Source organism: Bidens hawaiensis, unplaced genomic scaffold, assembly GCF_021521415.1.
Source record: "Bidens hawaiensis isolate Kalapana, Puna unplaced genomic scaffold, B.hawaiensis_p1.1 tig00019320_1, whole genome shotgun sequence".
NCBI classification, from domain to species: domain Eukaryota; kingdom Viridiplantae; phylum Streptophyta; class Magnoliopsida; order Asterales; family Asteraceae; genus Bidens; species Bidens hawaiensis.
In genome coordinates this window covers 105,753-129,446 of record NW_027492928.1, presented here as the reverse complement: position 1 = coordinate 129,446, position 23,694 = coordinate 105,753, and the positions used below count along the sequence as shown (strand labels likewise).

At 36.2% G+C, this 23,694-nt stretch overlaps 1 protein-coding gene across 1 annotated transcript; it reads left to right on the top strand.

The window, feature by feature from the left end:
• Positions 1 to 11,271: 11,271 nt before the first annotated feature.
• Positions 11,272 to 13,272, top strand: LOC143558073 (uncharacterized). The gene is made up of 3 exons (XM_077046995.1): positions 11,272 to 12,271; positions 12,374 to 12,606; positions 12,877 to 13,272. The coding sequence occupies exons 1-3, from the start codon at positions 11,272 to 11,274 to the stop codon at positions 13,270 to 13,272; spliced, it is 1,629 nt and encodes a 542-aa protein (XP_076903110.1).
• The last annotated feature ends 10,422 nt before the right edge of the window (positions 13,273 to 23,694 follow it).

Here is a 23,694-nt window from a genome sequence, read left to right as displayed (position 1 = left end):
AGGATTGGATGGGTTAACCGGACCCGAAACCCAAACTGCCCAAATCGGACCCCTAAAACGTCGATTTTAGGCCGATTTGATGGTTGGGATTTGTAGGCGCCGATCATACGGTTCCGTGGGTACCAAAATCGAGTTATTTGGCTAAGAAACGAAGGAGTTATGGGCAAACAGATCTGCAGCGCGACAACTTCGCCTGCAAGATTAAGTTCGCCTGATGAACTTCGCCTTCAAGCGTAACTTCGCCTTCAAGCGTAACTTCGCCTAAGGATAACTTCGCCTGAAGCCAAGTTCGCCTAAGGATAACTTCGCCTGAAGCCAAGTTCGCCTAAGGTTTAACTTCGCCTGAAGCCAAGTTCGCCTAAGGTTTAACTTCGCCTGAAGCCAAGTTCGCCTAAGGTTTAACTTCGCCTAAGGTTTAACTTCGCCTGAAGCCAAGTTCGCCTAAGGTTTAACTTCGCCTGAAGCCAAGTTCGCCTAAGGTATAACTTCGCCTGAAGCCAAGTTCGCCTAAGGTTTAACTTCGCCTGAAGCGAAGTTCGTTTATAAAATAAATTAAAAACCTAATGGAAAATGTGTTAAGGCAGTTATCGAAAATAAAATTTTTCCAAGCTGACCTGGCAGCTTAACCCCAGCCAGGGGCTCTGCCCCTTGGACCCCGCTAGGGGCTGCCGCCCCTAGAACCCCGCTACCAGGGGCGCTGCCCCCGGACCCCCGTTCGTTGTGGGTCATATAAAGATAGAAACGCAACATAAGTAGTAGTAGCTAATTGATACGTGTAAATATTATACAGTTAGCCGTGCACAGCTCAAGAGGGGAATAACTATTAACGGAGAGCGTAACAGTATTCAGGTGAGTTTCTAGCCCCATTCCTTGTTATGTTTTCGGGGTTGTGTGCATACTCGATGTGTTGTTAATACATTTATCCTAAGTGATAAGTGTATGCCATATGTGATATATGTGATGGATATGAATGATTGCTTGTCGGTACGCGAACGATCTTCGGATATTGCGCGTACTGTCAGGTTAAAAATAAAGGTACGAATATTATATATTGAAGATATATGAACATTACAAGTGAATACTTGTCGGGGCGTGAACGATCTTCGGATATTGCACGTATCGACAAGGGGTATGGTTGTTAAATGAATGATGTAAAGAACGCCTAGAGTGTTCTTATGCTATAATGTAATTATTGTATATGTGAAGTATGTGTATACAGGTACACGAATGGTATGTGAGTTCTACGTTCGACATAGTAAGTTAGGATGGCAAATCCCTCTAGCTTCTGTCGGACATAGACTCGGTTGGTGATGGCGTAGTTAAGGACTGCGGGCCTTATACGTAATGTAGATGATAGATGTAAACGTAGATAGGGATGGTGGGCCTTATACGTGTTACAGATAATAGACGACAACGTAGTTAAGGACTGCGGACCTTATACGTATTATAGATAGGCATCAGCATAGGGAAGGACTGTGGACCTTATACGTGCTGTATTTGTGATGTGGTAGCATAGGGGAGGACTGCGGACCTCGTACGTGCTATGAATTAGGTTGCAGCATAGGAAAGGACTGTGGACCTTATACGTGCTGTATTTGTGATGTGGTAGCATAGGGGAGGACTGCGGACCTCGTACGTGCTATGAATTAGGTTGCAACATAGGGAAGGACTGTGGACCTTGTACGTGTTGTGGATGTAGGATGGTATAGGGAAGGACTGCGGACCTTGCACGTACCCTAAATGGTGAACATAGGTAAGGACTGTGGACCTTTTACGTGTTCACGACCTTGAGTACAGGTATAGACGGTGAACTATGAACGTACTCTCGGTAGACTGAGGTTAGTGATTGTAGATATGTATGTATGTATGGTAGCAAGTATGTAAGTAGAACAAAAGGGTAACTAGTGAAGTATGGATATGTATCTACGGATATGTATGTATGTGTATGTATTGTATGGCGTTCGATTAACTAGAACTCACTCAGCGTAGCTGACTTTTAGTATGCACGCAGGTGAGCTGATTACAGAGTTAGCATGAGGATGACACACGGCATGGATTGAACGGCTGGCATCTGAAGAAAGAAGTAAAGATGTTTTAAATATAAAGTTTTGTGTTATGGTATCAAAGAAAAGGTTTAACGTTTTGTAACAAATGATTGATGTTTTATATTCCGCGAAAAGTTTTAATAAACTCTGATTTGAAGAACTGTGTTTATGAGTAAATCCGACGCTAAAGTAGGGCTACCGGGTTCGGGGCCTTACAAGGTGGTATCGTCACCGATAAGCCTGCTGTGGCCACAACAGTCGACTCGATAAATTGTGCCACGACCTCCGATGGAATAACAGTCAGAGGCGGCAACGAAACGATCTCAGGAGCCGAAAGTTGGAAAGTAGTGGGTGGGAGGCCAAATGTAGATGAGGTAGCCACCACGGGAACAACCGTAGCGCTTGGCCTTATAACCTATAATAATGAGGGAACCATTGTCATACCGGATAGTGCTGGTGGCCACCCTAGAGCTCTCACCGGCTCCCGATCCTGCACCTATCCGTTCCCTTCTTGACTTCCGGATTAACTGTTGTACCTCTTCCTCATAGTCTGACTCGCTGTCATCATCAGTTCTCTTTCTCTTCCCATGAGTCCGTTCATGTGTTACCAAAATCTGTCTCGCTTCGGCCACTTCATCATCAGAATCTGAGCCAGCCACCGTTGTAGCTGCCCTAGTAACATTCACACCCGAAGCACGTTCAACCGGGACCTGTACATTCTCCTCTGAATCAACCTTTTCCATGTCAAAAAATCCTTGACCGCCAAACGCTGCGTCAAGGTCAACGTTCTCCTCCGGTGACACAACAGGAGCAGCAGGTATAGCTTGAGGTGCTCCTGCCTGTTGTGGTGCCGGGTCCCTAAACTCGCCCCCACGAGCAGGCACATACCCCGGGTTGATCAAGTACCCAAAAGTGGAGTATGGCGAGGACGGAGCTCAGGTTTGCTCCTCGCACTCGAAGATCTGCATTGGGCGAAGATTCTTTTGTTCACACTCTCTACATATCTGATTGGACGGCGCTGAGGTAGCGTAGGAGCAACATGATTCAAGATCATTTGTAGGAATCTTGGATACATGATGAATATCTCACGCGCCATCGCCCTTCTCTGACGATCAATCTCATAGAAGACCATCTGACTAAAGCTGTATCGCTTGTTGTAAGTCAGAGCAGTCATCGCCGACTGCATGGTCGCACCCATGCCATCAGTGCCCGCCTTTCTCCCTGACATGCATACAATCATGACATGCATGAGAAAGCGCCACTGGTCAAGCAAAAATCCTTTCCTTCTCTGCGTATCCCCCAAGGGACCAGAGTATCCCATCCTCAAAAACGCTCCATCACGGAAAGGAGCCACAAACTCTGTCGGGTCATCCCTTGTCTCATTTCCAAACCGTAAAGCCGCCCGGATTTGTTCAGAAGAGAACTGAACAATCTGATTGTTTACTGTTGCGCGCATCACCGGGGGTTCGACTCTACAGTCATATTCCACAGTCTGCCAAAAATCCTCAATGTCGGGCAAGGATATCGGCAGAGTTGTTGTAATCGCGTGGAATATCCGCGAGCGTAACAGAAACGTGATGATTTCGCGGAAATCATCAACTCCGCTCGCCTCTGGGTCTAATGTTATATACATGTTATGACCCGGGAAGAACTGTCTCTGGTTATCACCTCCGTCATCGCCACCTGCACCACCTGCTCCAGCAACAGCAGCCATATCTGCAAGAAACAGGCTAAGTTAGATAAACGTCAAAGCAAATCACAAGTTCGCCTGTTACCATGAGCGAAGTTGTGATCTATTATGTAAAGGCGAAGTTAAAAGTGGGGCGAAGTTGGGAAACAACTTCGCTTCAACTTGAACTTCGTCTGATAACTGTTAAGTAAAATGGTCCAGGCGAAGTTAAAGAGAACTTCGCCTAACCACAACATCGCCTCCTAAACTGTTTCAAAATTAATTATCAGGCGAAGTTAGACCTCAGGCGAAGTTACGGATAACTTCGCCTAAACTATAACTTCGCCGAATTCGAATCGGCAACAGTTAGGTTTATCGAACGACGTGTAGATGATGAAATTGGAGATCGAGGACTCCGTAACACATGATTTTATGAAGTTTTAGACGTTCAAGTAAATTACTACCACATAATAACAAGTTTGAAATCGGGTGTTTAAGGTTTCGAAAGACGAGGTCGATAATCGAGTCGAAACGACCGATGATCAACCTCAAAAACATTGATTATACGATGAAAGAACCCTACACACCTTGAAATCGGATTAGAATCAAAAGAAAGTTAACACAGATGATCGATGATATATTCTCAATAAGTTCGCCTAGGTTTCGGAGAGGATAAGTTCGCTGTGTTTGAGAAATAATGAAGTCTGACCTTTACAACTTCTTTATATAGGGTCACAGATTATACAGGCGAAGTTGTGGATAACTTCGCCTATTGCAGGCGAAGTTATGGATAAGTTCGCCTATATATGAAAATTTTCAAAACAAACCCCATAATTTGAACAAATTGCAATTAAGTTTTAAAACATCCTTTAAAGCGTTAAATGATACGATCAAGACCAAGTAACCACGTATAAAATAATACAACTACATAAGTAGAAAAACTTTTAAAATAAAAGTACACGGGATCAAATTTCAGTCTTGACAGGGACTACCATGTTTTAGAAAAGATCCGAACAGGAATCATACTAATTACGTGACTGTCACACAGATCCATGTTCAGCTGTATTATGACATAAAGAGATAGGTTGTAAGCAGGTAATATACTTAAAATGGTTTTCATCGTTTCTGTGATACGAGTTAGGTTCAATTAAGCTCAAAACTTAAGTGGGCAACAACTCAGAGATTATGATGTCTCCTATCTATTCTCAAAGCGTATTTGGCTTTCCCCAAGTCACCCCGAATTGACCTCGACCCGTAGTGTCTGATTAAATAGTAATTACTCTTCGATCTTAGACTCTGCTTCCCGTTCACCTTCTTGCGTCTTGATTGAGAATCATTAACATTATTAACTCTAGAATACATTTTTTTTAACATGTATATACACAACTTCAAGTAGAAAACAACTGCAAGTCCCGAATCTGGATCACTGCAGTGTCTTGACACGTTATCTTCACAGGAATCAGAACACTCACGGGCTCGTGTATGACTGGGTAATCGCTTTTCTGCCTATCATTCGGAAAGATATGTATGAAGACTTGCACAACTCTTAAGGAGTTTCCACCTAAAATCGAGTAGATTTAGTTAGTATCACTTCTACTTTTACGCACCATAAAAAGCTACCATGACATACAATGACTGTTCTAAAGTCTTTTAGGCCTAATAACTTCACTAGTTAAGCACACAGAATCAGTATATCTATCACCTTCCAAGGTTGGATCAATTTTCTGTTAAACATAGTAAAGTAACTTCTTACGAAGTAGTAGACTTGAAAAATAATTTCATCTCCTGGAAAGAAAAAAAAATTTTAACTTCAATCGCCCCGACCAAATCAAAGTCTTCAGGTAAACGGCTATCCCGAAGATCCAATGGATCAGCTGGACCAACCACATACAAGTATGTGTCCTTCTAACTAAGTATGATCGAGTAATTTTCAGCGAAAGAATAAAAACACATCATAAACCGCCTCGATCAGTTTCAGTTATCTGGTTAATGGCTATCCTTATATTCTACAAGTAGAAATAAGGACCAAACATATCCGAAGGTATGTCATTCAAACTGAAGTAACCGACATAATTCTAAGCGATAGTGACGTTTTTTTTTTTTTTTTTTTTTTTTTAACACAAAAACACACGACAGCGCCGCAGGCGCCATAGGCGAAGTTGTAATAACTTCGCCTATAGGCCCAAGCCTGCGAAGTTTATATATATATATGTGTGTCGTGTTTAGGGTTAGGAATCCAGAAAAGTTAGAGTTTTTGTGTTTAGTTTATTTGTCTAGAGAGAAACCGAGAGGGAGAGTCGTGTGGGACGACCCGAGGTAGAGCTCACCTCGGGTTGGCCGTGTCATTTGTTTTTATGTTCGGTATGTAACGAGTTATGATTATTATATAAATGATCTGCAGATGTGTTTATCCTGTTCGTGTGTTTGTTCGTGTATGTGTATGTGTGTAATCGTGTTCTTCGTCTTCTACACCATAAACGAGTCTAGGAGGATTCCGCACTCCTAGACCTCGTGCGGATCTTGTATCGATCGGCGACGCCCCGGGGGGACCTACATTTATGGTTAATAGTCATAACATAATTAAACCCTATTAAATATGGAATTTTACAAATTAAACACAAACTTTTAAGCTTTACATAGTTTTCAATCTCAACAAACTTTTCATTTCCTTATATTTGACCATTTTTATTATATCTAAATGTCAAAATTAATGTCTAAAATAAACCCCCGATTATAATATTTCAAAAATAAAAAACCTTTCCATAATTTTTTAAAGTTGATCAATTAACCATTTTTTTAAATATTTTGTATCTATTTCGAAACGTGTTGTTTTAATTTTAAAAAAGTATCAAATTTGTTCGGTATGAATTCGTATTGTCACAAGTTATTTTTAAGTTATACTATTTTTTTAACTAAATAGACATATTTATTTTTCATATATAAATCATTTCGTAACCAAATTTGACAAATATGAATATTTAAATAAAACCGAAATTTACACACTTTAATATTCAGATTTATTTCGTAACCAAATTTTACAAAATATGAATATTTAAATTAAACCGAAACTTACACACTTTAATATTCAAATTTAGACAAAACTGTCATAATAATTAATTCGATTACATCCTTAAAGTTTATCTAAATCATTTATAAATAAAAATCGTGTAATAATTTTATCAAACAACTTCTATTATTAACCGTATGATAATATGATAACTATCTCTATATAATTCTTATTATAAAATTCATTCTTTCATTCCAAGAATGTTGTAAGGCCCCGTTACTGGTAGCCCTACTTTAACGTTGGATTTACTCATAAACGCAGTTCTAAATATCAGAGTTAATTAAAACATTCGCGGAACATTAAAAACATTCAAACCATTACACTCCATAACCATAATTCTTGTCTTATCGAGCATTCATAGTCATTTAAAAACAAAACATAGTCTTTTAAAATAAAACATCATAGCAAAATCCTTAGATGCCAGCTTCGTCCAACTCTGCCATGTGTCCTCCTCAAGCTACCTGCCTCATTCTACTCACCTGCGTGCATACTAAAAGTCAGCTACGCTGAGTGACTTCTAGTTAATCACATAATCATACAATACCTTCTTACATTTCATACTTAACCTCTTAACTTCGTTTCATGTGCACATAAGTGCATATACTTTCATTCTTACCTTCATACTTTCTTTACATACATAATCATACGTTTTAAAGAGCCTTTCGCCCTATAACCTCACAGATATTATAAGGGTCTGATCCCTAACATCACAGATATTGTAAGGGTCTGGTCCCTAACGTCACAGATATTGTAAGGGTCTGGTCCCTAACATCACAGATATTATTAGGGTCTGCTCCCTAACATCACAGATATTAATAGGGTCTGGTACCTTTGTTTCATGTAATTGTACCGTACCTGTTCATACATACTTTCCTTGACAATACGTGCAATCTCCGAAGAGCGTTCACGTACCATCATCATAACATACATACATTATGCATACATCATATATTCATACATACATCATACTTTTCATCATACTTACCAATCATATCTTAACTACCACCTGACGGTACACAGGGGGGGACCTACATAGGTCCCATCGGGGTCCCGGGACACCAATGTTTTTTAAAAAATACTTAGAGACGGTATACTAAATTTTGTAAGGACCCCATAAAAATTAATACTTGGAACCCATACTATTAAGGCTAAACTGGTCTAGTGGAAATTCCCTTGTTTTTTCTTTGAGAGGTTGCAGGTTCAAGCCTCTCCATACTCAGTTTTTGTTGTTTTTTTATATCCTAGTCAATATTAGTTATTTAGTTAGGGTATTTGTGTTTTTTTTAGTTTCTCTCATATAGTCATTATCACCATCCAACATATATAATAACAACATGGGTTTTACATATTCTTTTATTAATTATCTTATGTATGTATATTATAATTAATCATTTATTTGTGTTAGAGTTAGTTTTTCATGTCTTGGTTATTTATGTAAGACCATATATATATATATATAGCTTATGTTTATGTTTTTCGAGTATGAACAAAAATGAATTAAAAATGTATGTTCTATCTAGTTTCTAATCTAGATTCTTTCTACTTACTCGTTTCCAATGACACCATATTTCCGTGTTTTATTATGTTACTCGTCTCGACCAGACCCGAATAACGACCGACCTGAAAATTGTAAACCGAAAAAGTTGGGACCCCGTTGACAAAAAATCCCGGGTCCGCCACTGACGGTACATGCAATATCCGAAGATCGTTCACGCACCGTCAAACAATCATCATACTTAAATCATACAAGGCATACACTTATCACTTAAGATAAGTGTATTAACTATCACATCGAGTATGCACACAGCCCCGAAAACATAACAAGGAAAGGGGCTAGAAACTCACCTGAATCCTGTTATGCTCTCCGTTAATCGTTATTCCCTTCTTGAGCTGTGCACGGCTAACTGTAATATTTACATGTATCAATTAACTACTACTACTCATATTGTATTTCTATCTTTATATAACCCACAACGAACGGGGGTCCGGGGGTAGCGCCCCTGGCAGCGGGGTCTAGGGGCGGCAGCCCCTAGCAGGGTCCAAGGGGCAGAGCCACTGGCTGGGGTCGAGCTGCCAGGTCAGCTTAGAAAAATTTTATTTCCATTAACTGTCTTAACACATTTTTCATTAGGTTTTTAATTTATTTTCCAATTTGCTAACTCCAGCGAACTTATCATTAAGCGAACTTAACGATAAGCGAACTTAATCATTAAGCGAACTTACTGTAAGCGAACTTAGTGTTAAGCGAACTTAACATTAAGCGAACTTAGTGTTAAGCGAACTTATCACCAGGCGAAGTTATGGCTTGGCGAACATATAGATAGGCGAAGTTGTTGCTAGGCGAAGTTATCCTCCAGCGAACTTAGCTTTGCAGGCGAAGTTGCCTACCATGAACCTGCTTACAGCGAAGTTATCCAGTGACGGCCACTGGTTTGGTTTTAACTCCGCTAATCGGCTATATTTCAACGTATAAACCTTTTAACCATCCTCGTAAACATTCCCATAGCCAATCTCCGACAAGACTTGACTCGGATAAGTGTAAAGTTTAAACCTTTAAGATAGAACGTTTAACACTAGATCTTAGGGTTCCATTTTAATCGAGCCTTTTCCATTTCCGGGTTCATTACACTCATATTTACTATCAAGTTTACAACTTTATCCTTCGTTTATACTCGATCTATTCTAGGTTCAAGATTCAAGACTAAAAGTGTATAAAAACGTAAACTTTAAAGGTAAAACGGCTTACCTTTATACGTTCTTCGGTCTCGTTTAGCTTGCTTAAGGGCTCTAGATCTTGTATCTATCTTGAATCGCGTGTGCTTGCTCGAACCTCACCTCTCTTTCTCTCGGCCGAAATATGGTGTAGTGTATGTGTGTGTGTTTTGAATGTATAGAGAATAAGATGGAAATGAATGATGGTTTAGGGTTTAAGTGATTTAAGGAGGTATTTATACCCCTTAAGGCTCATGGACCTAAGGCCCATTACCCTTATTCCATCTTAATTAAATCCAAGTCCATGATCTTTTCCATATTAGACGTTAGTAAATATTATTAAACGCACGACAATTTAAAGCAAATTTCTTTATTTATTATTAGAATATTAGGATGTTACAAATGTACATAGATATTTATGATTTGTTTATAAGTTTGTGAATTGTATTTGTACCTTTATTTCTCTTATTAACAATACATTGAATTTGATTTTGTAGTGATTTTAGTTTTCTTCTTTATAAGTATAAACAATTACAACACATTTCTTACTATTTTGATGATTGTTTAATAAACAAGACTTTATGACTTCATATATCATGATGTAGTTTTTATTGATATATCTTTTTGGCTTCATGGATTAAATTAGAAAGATGTTTTTAAGTTTGGCATTTTACGTTATTAATTTGTTGTTGTGTGTTATTTTATTTTAATAAAAACAATATAATACCTTCTAATGAATGTAAAAGTATTTGTTCTTATAAATATTACACTATCAATTTACTGCTACTGCTACTGCTACTGCTACTGCTACTGCTACTGCTACTGCTACTGCTATCATTGTCGCTATATATATTTATATACAATTTTCATGCGTATGATATACAGGTAACTAGCCATTGAAAGATATTGAAATCTTACATTATTGTTTGAGTCTTCGTCTCAAATTCTTCCAACATTATAGAAAGACATTTTTTTAATATGTGACAGCATTTTGTTATAAAAATCATTTTTATACACATAAAATGTATAATAATATCGGTATGAATGTTTTGTCTTAAAATAAATCAAACACCAATGTTTTGTTTGCAAATTATAGTTTATAATTAATAGTGTATAAATATATCAAAAACTTATTATAAAAGTCATAAATAAAAATCATTATATAATATAACTCAATTTACGTATCACATGCTATATATTTTTTTTACTTTTATTATAATTTTCAACCGTGTGTAACACGTGCTTTCATTATTAAACATGTTATTATTTTAATGGTATATTTAATTTGGATTATATTGTTTTTTTTAATTTTCAGGTGGTGAAGCAACATGAGTTTCTTTTGTTAGAATATTTGAAGAAGTTGATGGTGGTTTAATATGAAAGAACATGTTTAGGTCTTTTGTTGATGTTTTTTTTTTGTGGTTTGGTGTACACTAACTTATAGTAACTTTAAACTTTTAATATCTAGACATTGTAAATGGTTAATGTTTTGATCCAAAAGTTGAAGAAGTTTTTTGTGCTTAAATTTGTTGTTTAAATTTATTATGTTTGTTAACATGTTTTTCCACCCGTGTGTAACACGTGTATATAATCTAGGGGTTGAAATTCCTACGGCTTTGTTTTTGCATTCCGAACATAAAATTCATAATCCTGAGAATATAAACAAATTTATTTCAGCAGAAATTCCAGATCCGAATGAAGATCCAGAGTTGTATTCTCTTATAAGCGACCACATGATGCATGGTCCTTGAGGTGTGGCTAATCCAAAATGCTCGTGCATGGACGGTAACTCGTGTTCTAAAAAATTCCCAAATAAATTTCAGAACGAGACGTCAATTGATTCGAATGGGTTTCCTGTTTACCGAATAAGAGATTTGGGGAATGTTGTTGTCAAGTCTGCGGTGAATTTAGACAACAGACATGTTGTTCCATATAACAGCAGATTGTTAAAAAAATATCAGGCCCATATCAATGTTGAATGGTGTAATCAAGAGGGTTCGATTAAGTATTTGTTTAACTACATTAATAAAGGCCCGGATCGTGCTACTATATCACTTGCAAAAGACAAGACTGACAATCAAGGAGAAGTGGTCGACGAAGTTAAGGCATTTTATGATTGCAAATATCTCTCTGCATGTGAGGCTGCATGGAGAATTTTTGCTTTTGACGTCCATTACAGAGTACCTTCTGTGACTCGGCTTCCGTTTCATTTACCTGGACAACAAACAGTTGTTTTCGCAGATGATGACGACGTGGAAGATGTTTTAAACAAATCGAGTGTTGGTTCTACAAAATTCATTGCTTGGATGGAGTGTAATCAGCAATATGGTCTTGCTCGAGCACTAACCTACGCTGAGTTTCCAACAAAATTTGTTTGGAAACCCAATGAAAGGGTTTGGGACCTACGTAAACGAGGTTTCTTAATTGGTCGTGTTCATCATGTCCCTCCGGCTTTCAATGAAGCATACTATCTAAGAATTTTGTTGAACAAGGTTAAAGGCCCTATGTGTTTTGAAGATATTCGTACTGTTGATGGTGAAGTGTGTGCTACTTATAGGGATGCGTGTTATAAAAGAGGGCTTCTAGACGATGACAACGAGTATATAGAAGCTATTGAAGAAACAAGTCATACTGCAAGTGGTTATTATTTACGTAGTTTATTTGCTACAATGTTAATCACATACAGTTTATCTAGACCGGACGACGTATGGGAAAATTGTTGGCATTATTTAATTGATGGAATTCTTTACAAACAACAAAATGACCAGAAAAATTTAGGTACAAATTATTTTTAATTTGTTATTTTTTGAACTTCTTTCACTACATTCATAAAAATGTTAAGTTAAATAGTCAGTTTAAATATTTTATCTATCGTTACAGATTTGGTGCTTTCAGAGACACAACTAAAGAACCTCGCGTTACTTGAAATTGAGAACTTCCTTTTCAGAAATAATTGTACTCTCCGTTGTTTTCCTACAATGCCTTTCCCTGATGATGATTGTATTTTGGCATCAACAAATCGTTTTATGAATGAGGAGCTAGCGTATGACACAGAAGTCATGACTGGTGACTTTGAACGTCTTTTTATTTCATTAACAGATGAGCAGCGAGATGTATATAATCAAATAATGGAAGTAGTTGACCAAAAGAGGGGTGGTATTTTTTTTGTGTACGGTTATGGAGGGACGGGAAAAACTTTTTTATGGAAGACATTATCGGCTTCCATAAGATCAAAACGTAAAATTGTTTTAAACGTTGCCTCCAGCGGTATAACATCTTTGTTACTTGAGGGAGGTAGAACCGCTCACTCTAGATTTTTAATTCCTATAAATCTAACTGAGGATTTTACATGTTCAATAAAATGAAATCCATATATTTGCAAGTTAATCAACAAAACTGATCTCATTATCTGGGACGAGGGTCCAATGATACATAAACATGCTTTTGAAGCCTTGGATAGGACTTTAAAAGATGTTATAAAAGATGGTAATTGTAGCAACTGTCAACATCCATTTGGTGGTAAAGTGATTGTTTTTGGTGGTGATTTCAGGCAAATCCTACCCGTGGTACAACATGGGTCACGTAGTGACATTGTTAATGATTCACTTAGTTCATCCCACATTTGGACCAAATGCAAGGTTCTTAGGTTAACCAAAAATATGAGGTTAACTGTCGGATGTCAATCATCAAATTTGGAAGACACCATTAGATTTGTTGAATGGCTGTTGGAGCTCGGTGAAGGAAAACTTGGTGGTGACATGACGGTAACGCCATTATAGAGATACTAGATGATCTTTTGATTCGTGATTCTTCCGATCCTCTTTCTGATTTGATTGTTTTTGTTATTGGAAAAATGTAATGATATTTCATATTTCCAAGAAAGGGCCAACTTGCACCTTTAAATTCGAAGAAATTAATGACATATTTTTGTGTATGTTTCCTGGAGAAGAAGTTGAATATCTTAGTTATGATAGTTTAGAAAAATCTGAAAGTGTTGGTCCTGGTTTCGATGCAGCATTACACTCACCGGATTTTCTAAATGGTTTAAAGATTTCTGGTATGCCTAATCATAGATTGGTTATAAAAGTTGGTGTGCCAATAATGTTACTAAGGAATATTGATCAGAAGAACGGTTTATGCAATGGGACCAGATTACAAGTTATTAGTTTGGGGAGGCTTTTTAACGAAGTCAAGGTAATTTCAGGTACCAATATTGGGTTTCGCACTTATATAACTTGTAGTGGTCTAACTCCTATAGATAGGAAACTGCCATTCAAATTAAAACGACGACAGTTTCCTGTTTCGGTTTGTTTTGCAATGACCATTAACAAAAGTCAAGGCCAATCACTCGCAAGAGTTGGCATATACATACGAGTACTGGTGTTTACGCATGGTCAACTATATGTTGCTTTATCACAAGTGAAGAGTAGATACGGTGTTAAAATGCTTATATTAGACAAGGAAGGAAAAGTGACAAACAAAACTACAAATGTTGTTTATAAGGAACTATTTAGTAATATATGAAATTGTTATTTTTAATCTATAGAATGATTGTAAAATGCAGTTTATTTTACTTTTGAAGTTATCTTTAGTAAACTTTTTATTTTGTTACCCACGTTATTAACCATTGTGTATTATCTTTATCGTCTCGACATGTATGTATGAACTTATGTTTTCCCGTTTTATATTACCGGTTCATGTTAAAAAGTTTATATGTTTCCACCCGTGGCTCCCACGGGTCAATAACCTAGTATATTTGAAAAAAAATATGGTTATTGTAAGAAAAACGGTTAAAAAAATTCGGATACATTGTAAGGAATACGATAAAAAACATATTTTTTGAACGTTACCCCTGAGATTATAGTCTAGATCCGTCACGGTTTATAAAGATACTGTCTTGAGTGTTTACAGGTCAAATTTGGATTTAGTCCTGGTAACGTAACGATTTTGTTTGATGTAATAATGCTAGGCTAAACTTATTAGAACGCCTACCCTTTATGATGAACTCTTGTTGATTTTTATTTTGGTTTGGATTTTGCTTTTGCTATGGCTTTATGATCAAGTAAGAGGTTTATTGATTTTCATTTGATGCATATGTGTGCTTAGGATTGTTTGATGAGTTTTATTGTTTCACAGGTCCCTTGGTGATTGTTTCATGTGATAGGTTTCTGTTAGGTCATCTACTGTATGTTTTTGACTAGTTTATGGTTGATTTGCAATAAAACTATAGGAACAATAATAATTAATCAAGTAAATCTAAGTGTGCTGCTAATCTAAATTGTTGTAAGGTGATAGATTATGTGATAAGTCTTGGTTGTTTAAATTGCTAGATTTTTTTTATTTGTAAAGAGTCCGTCTAGATTTGATTTATCATCTTTGTTTATCTACCCGAGTAAGTTCATTAAATTACCTTTGATTTCCACGCTATAATGTAAGTTTTCTTATAGCGGTACTTGTCATAAATGAATTAGTGACCGTAAGCGTATGTAATTAAACCAGTATTTTTAATAATTTATTAGGGTTCCATATATGTCTTCTTGAGATGGGTCGAGGGTTATGTTAGGTCTCCCTTTAAGTGAATATTTTAAAATCTCGGTTCCATAGCTTAGCATTTTTATACCATGTTATAATTGATGCATTAGTGATTCTAGCCTAGGTGGTTGTTTGCCATCATTTGAGTTAAGTCCAAGTTCTAATTCGAGTCGTTCTTAGTTTTATTAATTAGTTTGATCTTAGTTTTTAGTAAACCCCCCTCCCCCCCCATTTTAATGATAAATAAATAGTCGTGTCTGTAGTTAATTCTAAATTTAGCTAGTCAACATAATTTAAAGAGTTTGTGGGTTCGATATCCTCACTTACTAAACTGTACTAGAGTCGACCGGTGCACTTTCCGGTTATTACTTTTAGTTAAGTTTAAGTCTAGAATTATTATTTAGTGTCTAGATTATCATATTTTAGTTAATAAATTATATAACTACTTTTAGCACATCATAAAACATGTATCAACTATTGATCACACTTCTATACCATAAATTCGGGGTGTGATACGATTCCTTGGCGGTTTCAAAACGTTTCTTGCTCACCCCTATTGTTATTATTTTATTTTATGTTGCTAATAACTTTCTAAAATAGAAGAAAACATCATTATAAAATGAGCGTTTTTGTAACGTTCAAATTTCAAATTCATAAATTCAAAATTATCAGTAAATATAAAAGAATCGTAAAAATAGTTGTTTTTTAACGTTCAAATTTAAAAATCTTTAGTATAAATGCAAGAATAAAAAATTAATGTTGTGCAACGGTCATAAATAAAAAGATCCCTATATATAAGTCATTTTCTCTCGGTCACACATATACCTCTTCACAATTTACTTTTGTTGTTGTGTTGTGTTTCACGTCACCTTCCTTTATCTTGTGATTGAGTAGATACATAAATAAACTAGTAGTGCCCATGTATGTGGGTTATCACTATATCGAGTTCTATCTTTTTGCTCCAACAAAAATTAGGAAGAATAAATCTTGCAATAAGATTGGTCATTTGTCATCGGCCAATAAAGTCTTTAAAGAAATTACGCTCTTGTTCATGATTGGCACAAAGAAGCTACCTAATTTACGATCTGGAATTTCAAGTGATGCTAGGACCGAAAGAGCTGCCCTTGTTACCCAAAATGTTTAGGTAAAGCATAATTTGATCCATTTCATCTTAAACCTAATTTGATTCGTTAACCATCAAGCCCATTTTTATTTATTTATTTAATTGTACATGTCATTAATTGAACGGTTGGAGCCGTAGATTAATCAGGTCTCTGATATCAACGGATTTAATAAGACTTGCGAATTCAAAGGGATGTATATGGACCATCATAAGTGGATCCAATATTAATGATAGACATGCGGGGCATAGAATAATATGTGACTCAACTTGATCTGAGTCGTAACGAACTTGAGAATCCACTTCAATTGTGGATATCAATATCAGGTTCACAATGATGTGTTTGTGGGAATGATTTTGATAAGTATCAAGCCAAGAAGAAGAATTGAAGAGTGATTTGAATTTGGGCATTTAATGTTTGTTTATGTTTGTGTTTATGTTGTTTTATTATTAACTCTCTGTTGTTGTCACTCCTATTCAATAGTGGATATTGGGTTCATAATGATGTGTTTGTGGAATTGATTTTGATATGGATCGAGCCAAGAAGAAGAATTGAAGAATGATTTGAATTTGGAAGTTTGTGTTGTTTTTATTGTTAACTATATGTTGTTGTCACTTCTGTAGAGCGATTTGAATTTAGACGTTTATTGTTTGTTTAATTTTGTTTCATGGGAATTGAAATTTTGAAATAATTTATGCTTTTGCTATAATTTGTTGGATTTTTTTTATGAAAATTAGTTTTCATTATTTTGGGACATTATTAATTATAGTTTTGATTGGAATTATTTAGGCAACTTTTTCGGTTCCGATACCAAATAACTTCAGTTTGGTGGTTCCGAACCGGTATTTGGTGGTTCGGTTCCAGGCTTTCCGTTGGTTGTTTATTAAAGTTTTGGTTGTTCAAAGTTTTAGTTAAATTTTTTATTGGATATATTTAGGCAACTTTTCCGGTTCCGAAAAAGTTCAGTTTGGTGGTAGTTTGTTGGTTCTGAACCAGGCTTTCCGATTCTTGTTTAATGGCTTCATGTTCAACTTTTTATGATTGTAGATGTTTTTTAGTACTTTAGGTCTCTTTCAAAGGTTATATACCGAAAAAGTTCGGTTTAACGAAAAAGTTATGTTTAGTGGTTCCGTACCGGGTTTTCTGGTTCCTGTTTAATAGCTTCATGTTGTTAAACTTTTTATGATTGTAGATGCGGTGTTATTTTTTTAGTATTGTAGGTCTATTATGAGGTTTGTATGCCGAAAAAGTTCGTTTGCTGGTTCGGTACCGGACTTTTCGGTTCCGGTTTAATAGCTTCATGTTGTTATACTTTTTATGATTGTATACGTTGTGTTTTTTTAGTACTTTAGGTCTATTTTGAGGTTTGTATATTTGGTTGACGAGTAAATATTGGTGTTCGAATTGAATGTTCTGTTTTCCCAAATTATAGGCTTTTTTTCCTACTTTGTATAGCAGTAGCGTGGTTTGGATATATTTAGGCAACTTTTTCGGTGCTGGTACCAAAAAAGTTCGGTCTTACGAAAAGGTTCGGTTTGGTGCTTCCATACCGGGCTTTCCAGTTATTGTTTTTGTTAAAGTTCTTTACGATTCTAGATGCTTTTTTAGTAATTTATGTCTATTTTGAGGGTTTTTCCAAAACAAAGACCTTTTTTCCTACTTTATGGTTGTATACAGTAGCAGTTTTAGTTACAATTTTGATTGGATATATTTTGCCAACTTTTTCGGTGCTAGTACCGGAAAAGTTCGGTTTGGTTGTTCCCGGTCCGTATTAAATGGTTTTATTTTATAAAGTTTTAGTCAGTTTGTATCTGAATTTATAACTCAAACCTTTCTTTTTTTAAGTCACTTTTTGATCTTTTGTAGGCTTCGAGTTCAGTCTGGATTTGCTGAGGCTTTCAGTCCCTGCATGTAAAGGTATTGAAAGTTTTGTCGTGTATAGATATTTTGTACGCATTTAGCTACTGTTAATTAAAAGCAACACATAAACAACAGTAATTTATTGAAAGCTTTTATATATTCGTCTTAGTGTAAATATGTTATTGAGCAAATTCTTAAGTTATTCATGCCGACCTCATCTAGTAATGTTACCGAACATCCGATGTGTCCAAAAAGCCAACGTTCTTCATCGGTTTTTGATGTGCATTCAGCTCATGCGTTTGACCCGGCAACCGTTAATGAGACGGTCAGCGATTGTTTGACTTGTGTTTTGGGTTTGGTGCCGCCAGCCTTACTTTGTCTTTGTTTATTTATGTGCGTAACAATCTGCGGACTCCGTCTAACCCCTGCATTACTTTATCCGGGTCGACTTCAGCCATTTCGTGCTTTAACGATCTGGGAGACTGTACTTAGTCGTGTGAATTTTGTGGTGCTCTTTTCTGGAATGTTGAACGACTAAGTTCGGTCCCGCTTAGTAGAAGGCTTAGGTATAATCAGTGTTGTAAAGGAGGTCGTGTTCGTTTGCCCCTTCAACCTGGTCCGCCATTGCAAATGAAAAACCTTATTGAGCAACAAGATTATCTTGAAGATATACGTGCTTACAACTCAATGTTTGCAATGACTTCGTTCGGTGCAAAGGTTGACCGTTCAGTAATAGCGGTTCGGCCCCATATGTCTATAGGGTTCAGGGTTAAATTTCCCATTGGATTGGCGGATAATAATCAGCCTCCAAGATTTTTGTAGATGTATGGTCGTCTTTGCGGGTTGGTGTGCTAAATTTGTTTTATATTAAGCCCATAAGAACAGGTTTTTGGGACAAAATAGAACTAATGTTTTAAACGGCAGTACAGGACTATCTGTTGTTTTATTATAACCTCTTTTTAATGAAATAAATACACTGTCATAATAGCTGCTCTAAAATCATAACAAAGTTTCTTAGCCTTTAATTACAAAACTAATTAAAAGCCCTAAAAACAACAAGAAGCAAATAAAATACAATATCTTCACTTTTTTTTCTGATTCAATCCTTGAAGCTACACTCCTTGCAAGTTGATCCTCTAATGACTTATTTGCCCTTATCAAGATAGGAATTATGTCTGTACATCTTGTGAACACATCAAATCTTGTGAACGAAACACAATCAAACCATATAAGGAAACCACATTTTTTGCCCTAAGTTGAAAAAAATATAGGGTTTATAGTCAACAATTGTAGATGAATTCAAACTTTATTTGCAATTTCACTAACCTGAGATGCACAATTGTAGAACCTCCGACCTGGATTTTTGGTGGTGCTTGATGTTCTTTGAATGGCTTCTTGACCACAAAAATAATTAACCTGAGATTGATTGTTTCTGTTACTGGATGTGGTGGTCCTCGATGAGATTTCTTCCATGGTGAAAAAGGAGTTTTTATTGAAAACAAAACTAGATATATAAGTATATATATATAGGAGGGTTTAGAAAGGAGCTGTTGTACACATGCGTGTTAATAGCGTTTTAGGATATATATATATATGTGTGTGTGTGTGTGTGTGTGTTTGTACAGTAGCGGGTTGCAAGCGTAATAGACTCTTTTGAACAATTATATAACATATTTTAACCTAATTGATTACACGCATTTTTAACAAAGAAAGATGAGAACCATTAATCCATATTTATCATTCATCAAAAGATGCATCACAAAAAGTACCCTTAATTACAATACATAAAACATGTTAAGAAAGGATTTTAAGATAATATATATTTATCATTCATCAAAAGATGTCATACAAAAAGTACCATTAATTACAATACATCACAAAAAAACCAAGACCAGCAAAGCTAACATCACCATCACTCCGCCTTGTCCACAGTCTCCGCCCCCATCTCCTTAAAACTCATGTTGGTTGACACCATAGTTATGGTGTCAACCAGGATCTCACACACTGAGTCATAGCATTCAGACTGTTGTTGCTGATAATCAGCAACCATTACTCGAAACTCATTGCCGTCTTCCCACAACATGAGGTTACAGGAGTGGAAGGTCTTTGTTTTTTCCCAAGCGAGTGTAGCCCTAATCGCTTCGACTTTCTTCAACAAAGAGTCGTCTTTCTCTTTCTGAAAATCCATCGTTTTTTTCACTATGGCCTTCACGGTTTTCTCAGAAGAATTCATTTTTATTATCTAGTAAGATAATTGGCTATCATTACCATAATATTTTTCCCGGCATTTTTGACAGGTGAGTATAATTGTGATAATTAATTCTGACAGGTGATATAAATGCAAGTAATCTCTAGATTAAACAAAAACACATGAGACAATTTGGTGCGTTTCCCAAGCGTGGGACACCCTTTTGTTTTTTTATTACAGTTACTATTCGTCCGGTGCGTTTCCCAAGCGTGGGACACCATTTTGTTTTTTTATTACAGAGTTACTATTCGTCCGTGTGCGTTTCCCATGCGTGGGACATCCTTTTGTTTTGTCTATGAGCCTTTTGGTTATATATACCTACACCACATTTGTGAAACTCATATACCTACATAATTTTAAATTATTTTTTTAGTTAATAATGGATTGCTCGTCATCATCATCATCATCATTATCCAGATCCTACAAGGCTGCCCTCAGAAGGCGAATTGAGGCTCAAATTGAGGTAGATAAAGCTTGTCGGGAAACTCTTACTGAAGAATTTGTAAATACTAGAAACAGCTTGGATGCCAGGGATCTCATTACAAAAGTTCTTACTCGGATACCCGCTAGTTGTATCCGAGATCTTGTTGTTTTGTTTATGGTTGATGTAGGACAGAGAGAGCTTGACAAGTTAAAACTTTTGGGCAAGGCAATTCTTGAACTTAATTGCTCAATGGAATTGAAGTTGAAGTTTCTTATGTCACTCAGAGATTAGTAGTAATAACATTTGTATGTTTGTGATGGTGTGTTTATATGTGTGTTTTGGTAATAATAATTTCTTTATGTTTGTGTTAAAACATTGATTCAACATGTAACTATTATCTTAAAGTGCATTACAAACTGATAACAGAAGACTAGAGATCTCAATAAGTCCATATCAGAACAAGTATCTTAAAGTACATAGCAGTCAGTTTTGAAATCATTCAAATTTTTTGTTGCCTTTTCTTAAGTTCATCAATCAACTCTTCTCCAGTTAAACGAGTGTCGTCATTTTCATGGAATAGCAGTGCTTTCTTGATAAGAGTATTTATGTGTTGGTTTATATCCGAGGGGAGGATTTTGTACAACTACTTGAACCTCAAACCTTTTAGCTGTGTTTGTTGTATAGGGCCTTCCTTTTTGAGATTACACCCCCATGGTCTCTTCCCATCATATTTCTCCATGTGTCTCATAGCAAAAATACCACAATCTATTCCATTACTTGTTGTTCTCCATGTCATCTTCAATCTATTGATTGTTGCTACTTGGATTTGCTGAGTAATGGGGTGTTTGTTTGTTTTAAGATACATGCAAAAGACGTTTCTCTACACAAAATAGAAAGCAATTTAAGTATTTTGACAATTTTTATAACAGGTATGTATGTATTTTGGGTTAAAGGTATATATGTTTACCAGTATATTAGGAGTCTTTCCGTATCTTTCTTCAAACTTCTCTCTAATTGCTTTTGAATTGTCTTCTAAGCTTTTAAACTTTGCATCAGCTGGTATTTCTTGATTTGCACTGTTGTCAAGTAATTCTATCACTCCTGTTTGAAGATTGAAGGTAACCACAAAGAAATGATCGCGTTGTAGAATTGGCACGAGCACTATAGCAACCTCCTTGAGTGATAGAATTCCACTCCTTGCCATTTCTGTTTTGATGTTGTCTGAAAACACATCCAGTTTTTCTTTGTCTGTGTATTTCTTCCTTGACTCAGCATAATGGTCACTTGTCTGTAAAATAATTAAAATGCAGATGATTAAAGCGTTTATTATGCGTTTTCTAATAGTACAAACAAAATAGATTAATTTGTACCAGCACAGTGCTTAAAGCAAAGAATCTGAACGGTGATGCTGCATATTTTTTCTTTTCTTCATAGTTCATTACTTCAACGAATGCATCCATTGCATTGGTGGCTATATAAATGCCAGGACAGAAACTTTCAAAGACCACCTTGAACAATTATGTGTGAGCGGACTTGTAGACCTCCTCCCAAATGTCTCCAAGACAAAAAAATACATACTCTGAAATTTTTTGTTCATCTCCTGTGACACTAGCGGATACGTTAACCTCTCTCAGAAGATATGGAGAGTTCAGTGTAATGAGGCTATCACTTGTTGACAATCCGGTGTCATCTGTTAAACATAAAACAACTCACTTTAAATTTGGCTGAAAATAATTGTAACTATAATTAAATACCTTCAACCCCTTTTGGTTTTTATTTATAATTAAATACCCTCTTTTGCCCACGCAACCACTGTATTAACAACTTCATCAATATCTGCGCATGAGACATTGTTTTCTTGACCTGCATCATTTTTTATGACTGCCAAAGATGTAATATGTTCAACTGTGATTATAATTAAGCTGGTATATAATTAAGCTGGTACATATATGATATACCTATCTGAGCAGCCACTGGACCACCAACACCAACATTTGAATCAACTGCATCACACAGATGTAATAAGTTTCAAATAACAGCATAAGTGTTTTAAGAGCGTTTTAATTATACTAATAATTAATTTAGCCCAAATACCTTTTAGAGCAGCCACTGGACCACCAACACCAATATCTGAATCTTGTGTTTTAGGGACCACATTATTAGTGAATCTGTTTTCCCATTCACAACATCTAGCAAAGATATTCTCATTTGATGGATGTCTATCCTTTCCTTGACGGACCAACTCGTTGATCTCGGAGCAAATTTTATCAAATTTCTTCAACTTGTTATCCATTGCCTTATTCCAAGACTGTTAAAAGAAAATATAGTTATTGTTAATTCAAAAACATTTTCAATTTATCCCAACCAGTTGTAATGGAGTTAAATAATAAGTCAACAAGCATGATAGGCATTTGAAAACTTAAAGGTGAATAATCTCTTACATAATCATCCAAATCTTGTTCAGCTATTTGATCGGCATTATCTGTTTCAGATGCACTTTGACCATCTGTTTTTTAATTACATATAATGTTGTATTACATAAAATGCATGTAGAGATAAGAGATATGAGAGTTTTTTTAGAAGAAAATAACAAGTTTAATACCATGTTCTTGTTTCTCCTCAGCTGCAGTGTTTTCTTCAACTCCAGGCTTACCGACAACACTAACCTTCACAGAAGTAGTAGTAGCAGCAGCCGCAGCAGCAGTCTCATCAAGTCTCTTCTCGGAAGCACTAACTGTCACAGCAGCAGTATCAGCAACAGCAGCATCAGCAGTCTCATCAAGTCCCTTCTCGGCAGCACTAACGGTCACAGCAGCAGGAGCAGTAGCAGCCGCATCAATCCCTTTCCCGTCAACACTAAACGTCACAGCAGCAGCAGCAACCTCAGTAGCATCTTCTTCTAAGGGAGGACCATTATTCTCCAAGTATTTTTCCATCTTATTAAGAGTAGTTGTTGTTATGTAGTTGCCTTCAACAAAAAGTTGCCTTCACTGCATCAACAATATTAATAGGTGAA

Bases quoted from the DNA above. Each gene is read 5' to 3' on its own strand.
- LOC143558073 (XM_077046995.1), top strand. From the start codon at position 11,272: ATGGACGGTAACTCGTGTTCTAAAAAATTCCCAAATAAATTTCAGAAC. The intron at 12,272-12,373 runs GTACAAATTATT...CTATCGTTACAG, and splicing joins AAATGACCAGAAAAATTTAG to ATTTGGTGCTTTCAGAGACA. The intron at 12,607-12,876 runs GTATATAATCAA...TATATTTGCAAG, and splicing joins TAACAGATGAGCAGCGAGAT to TTAATCAACAAAACTGATCT.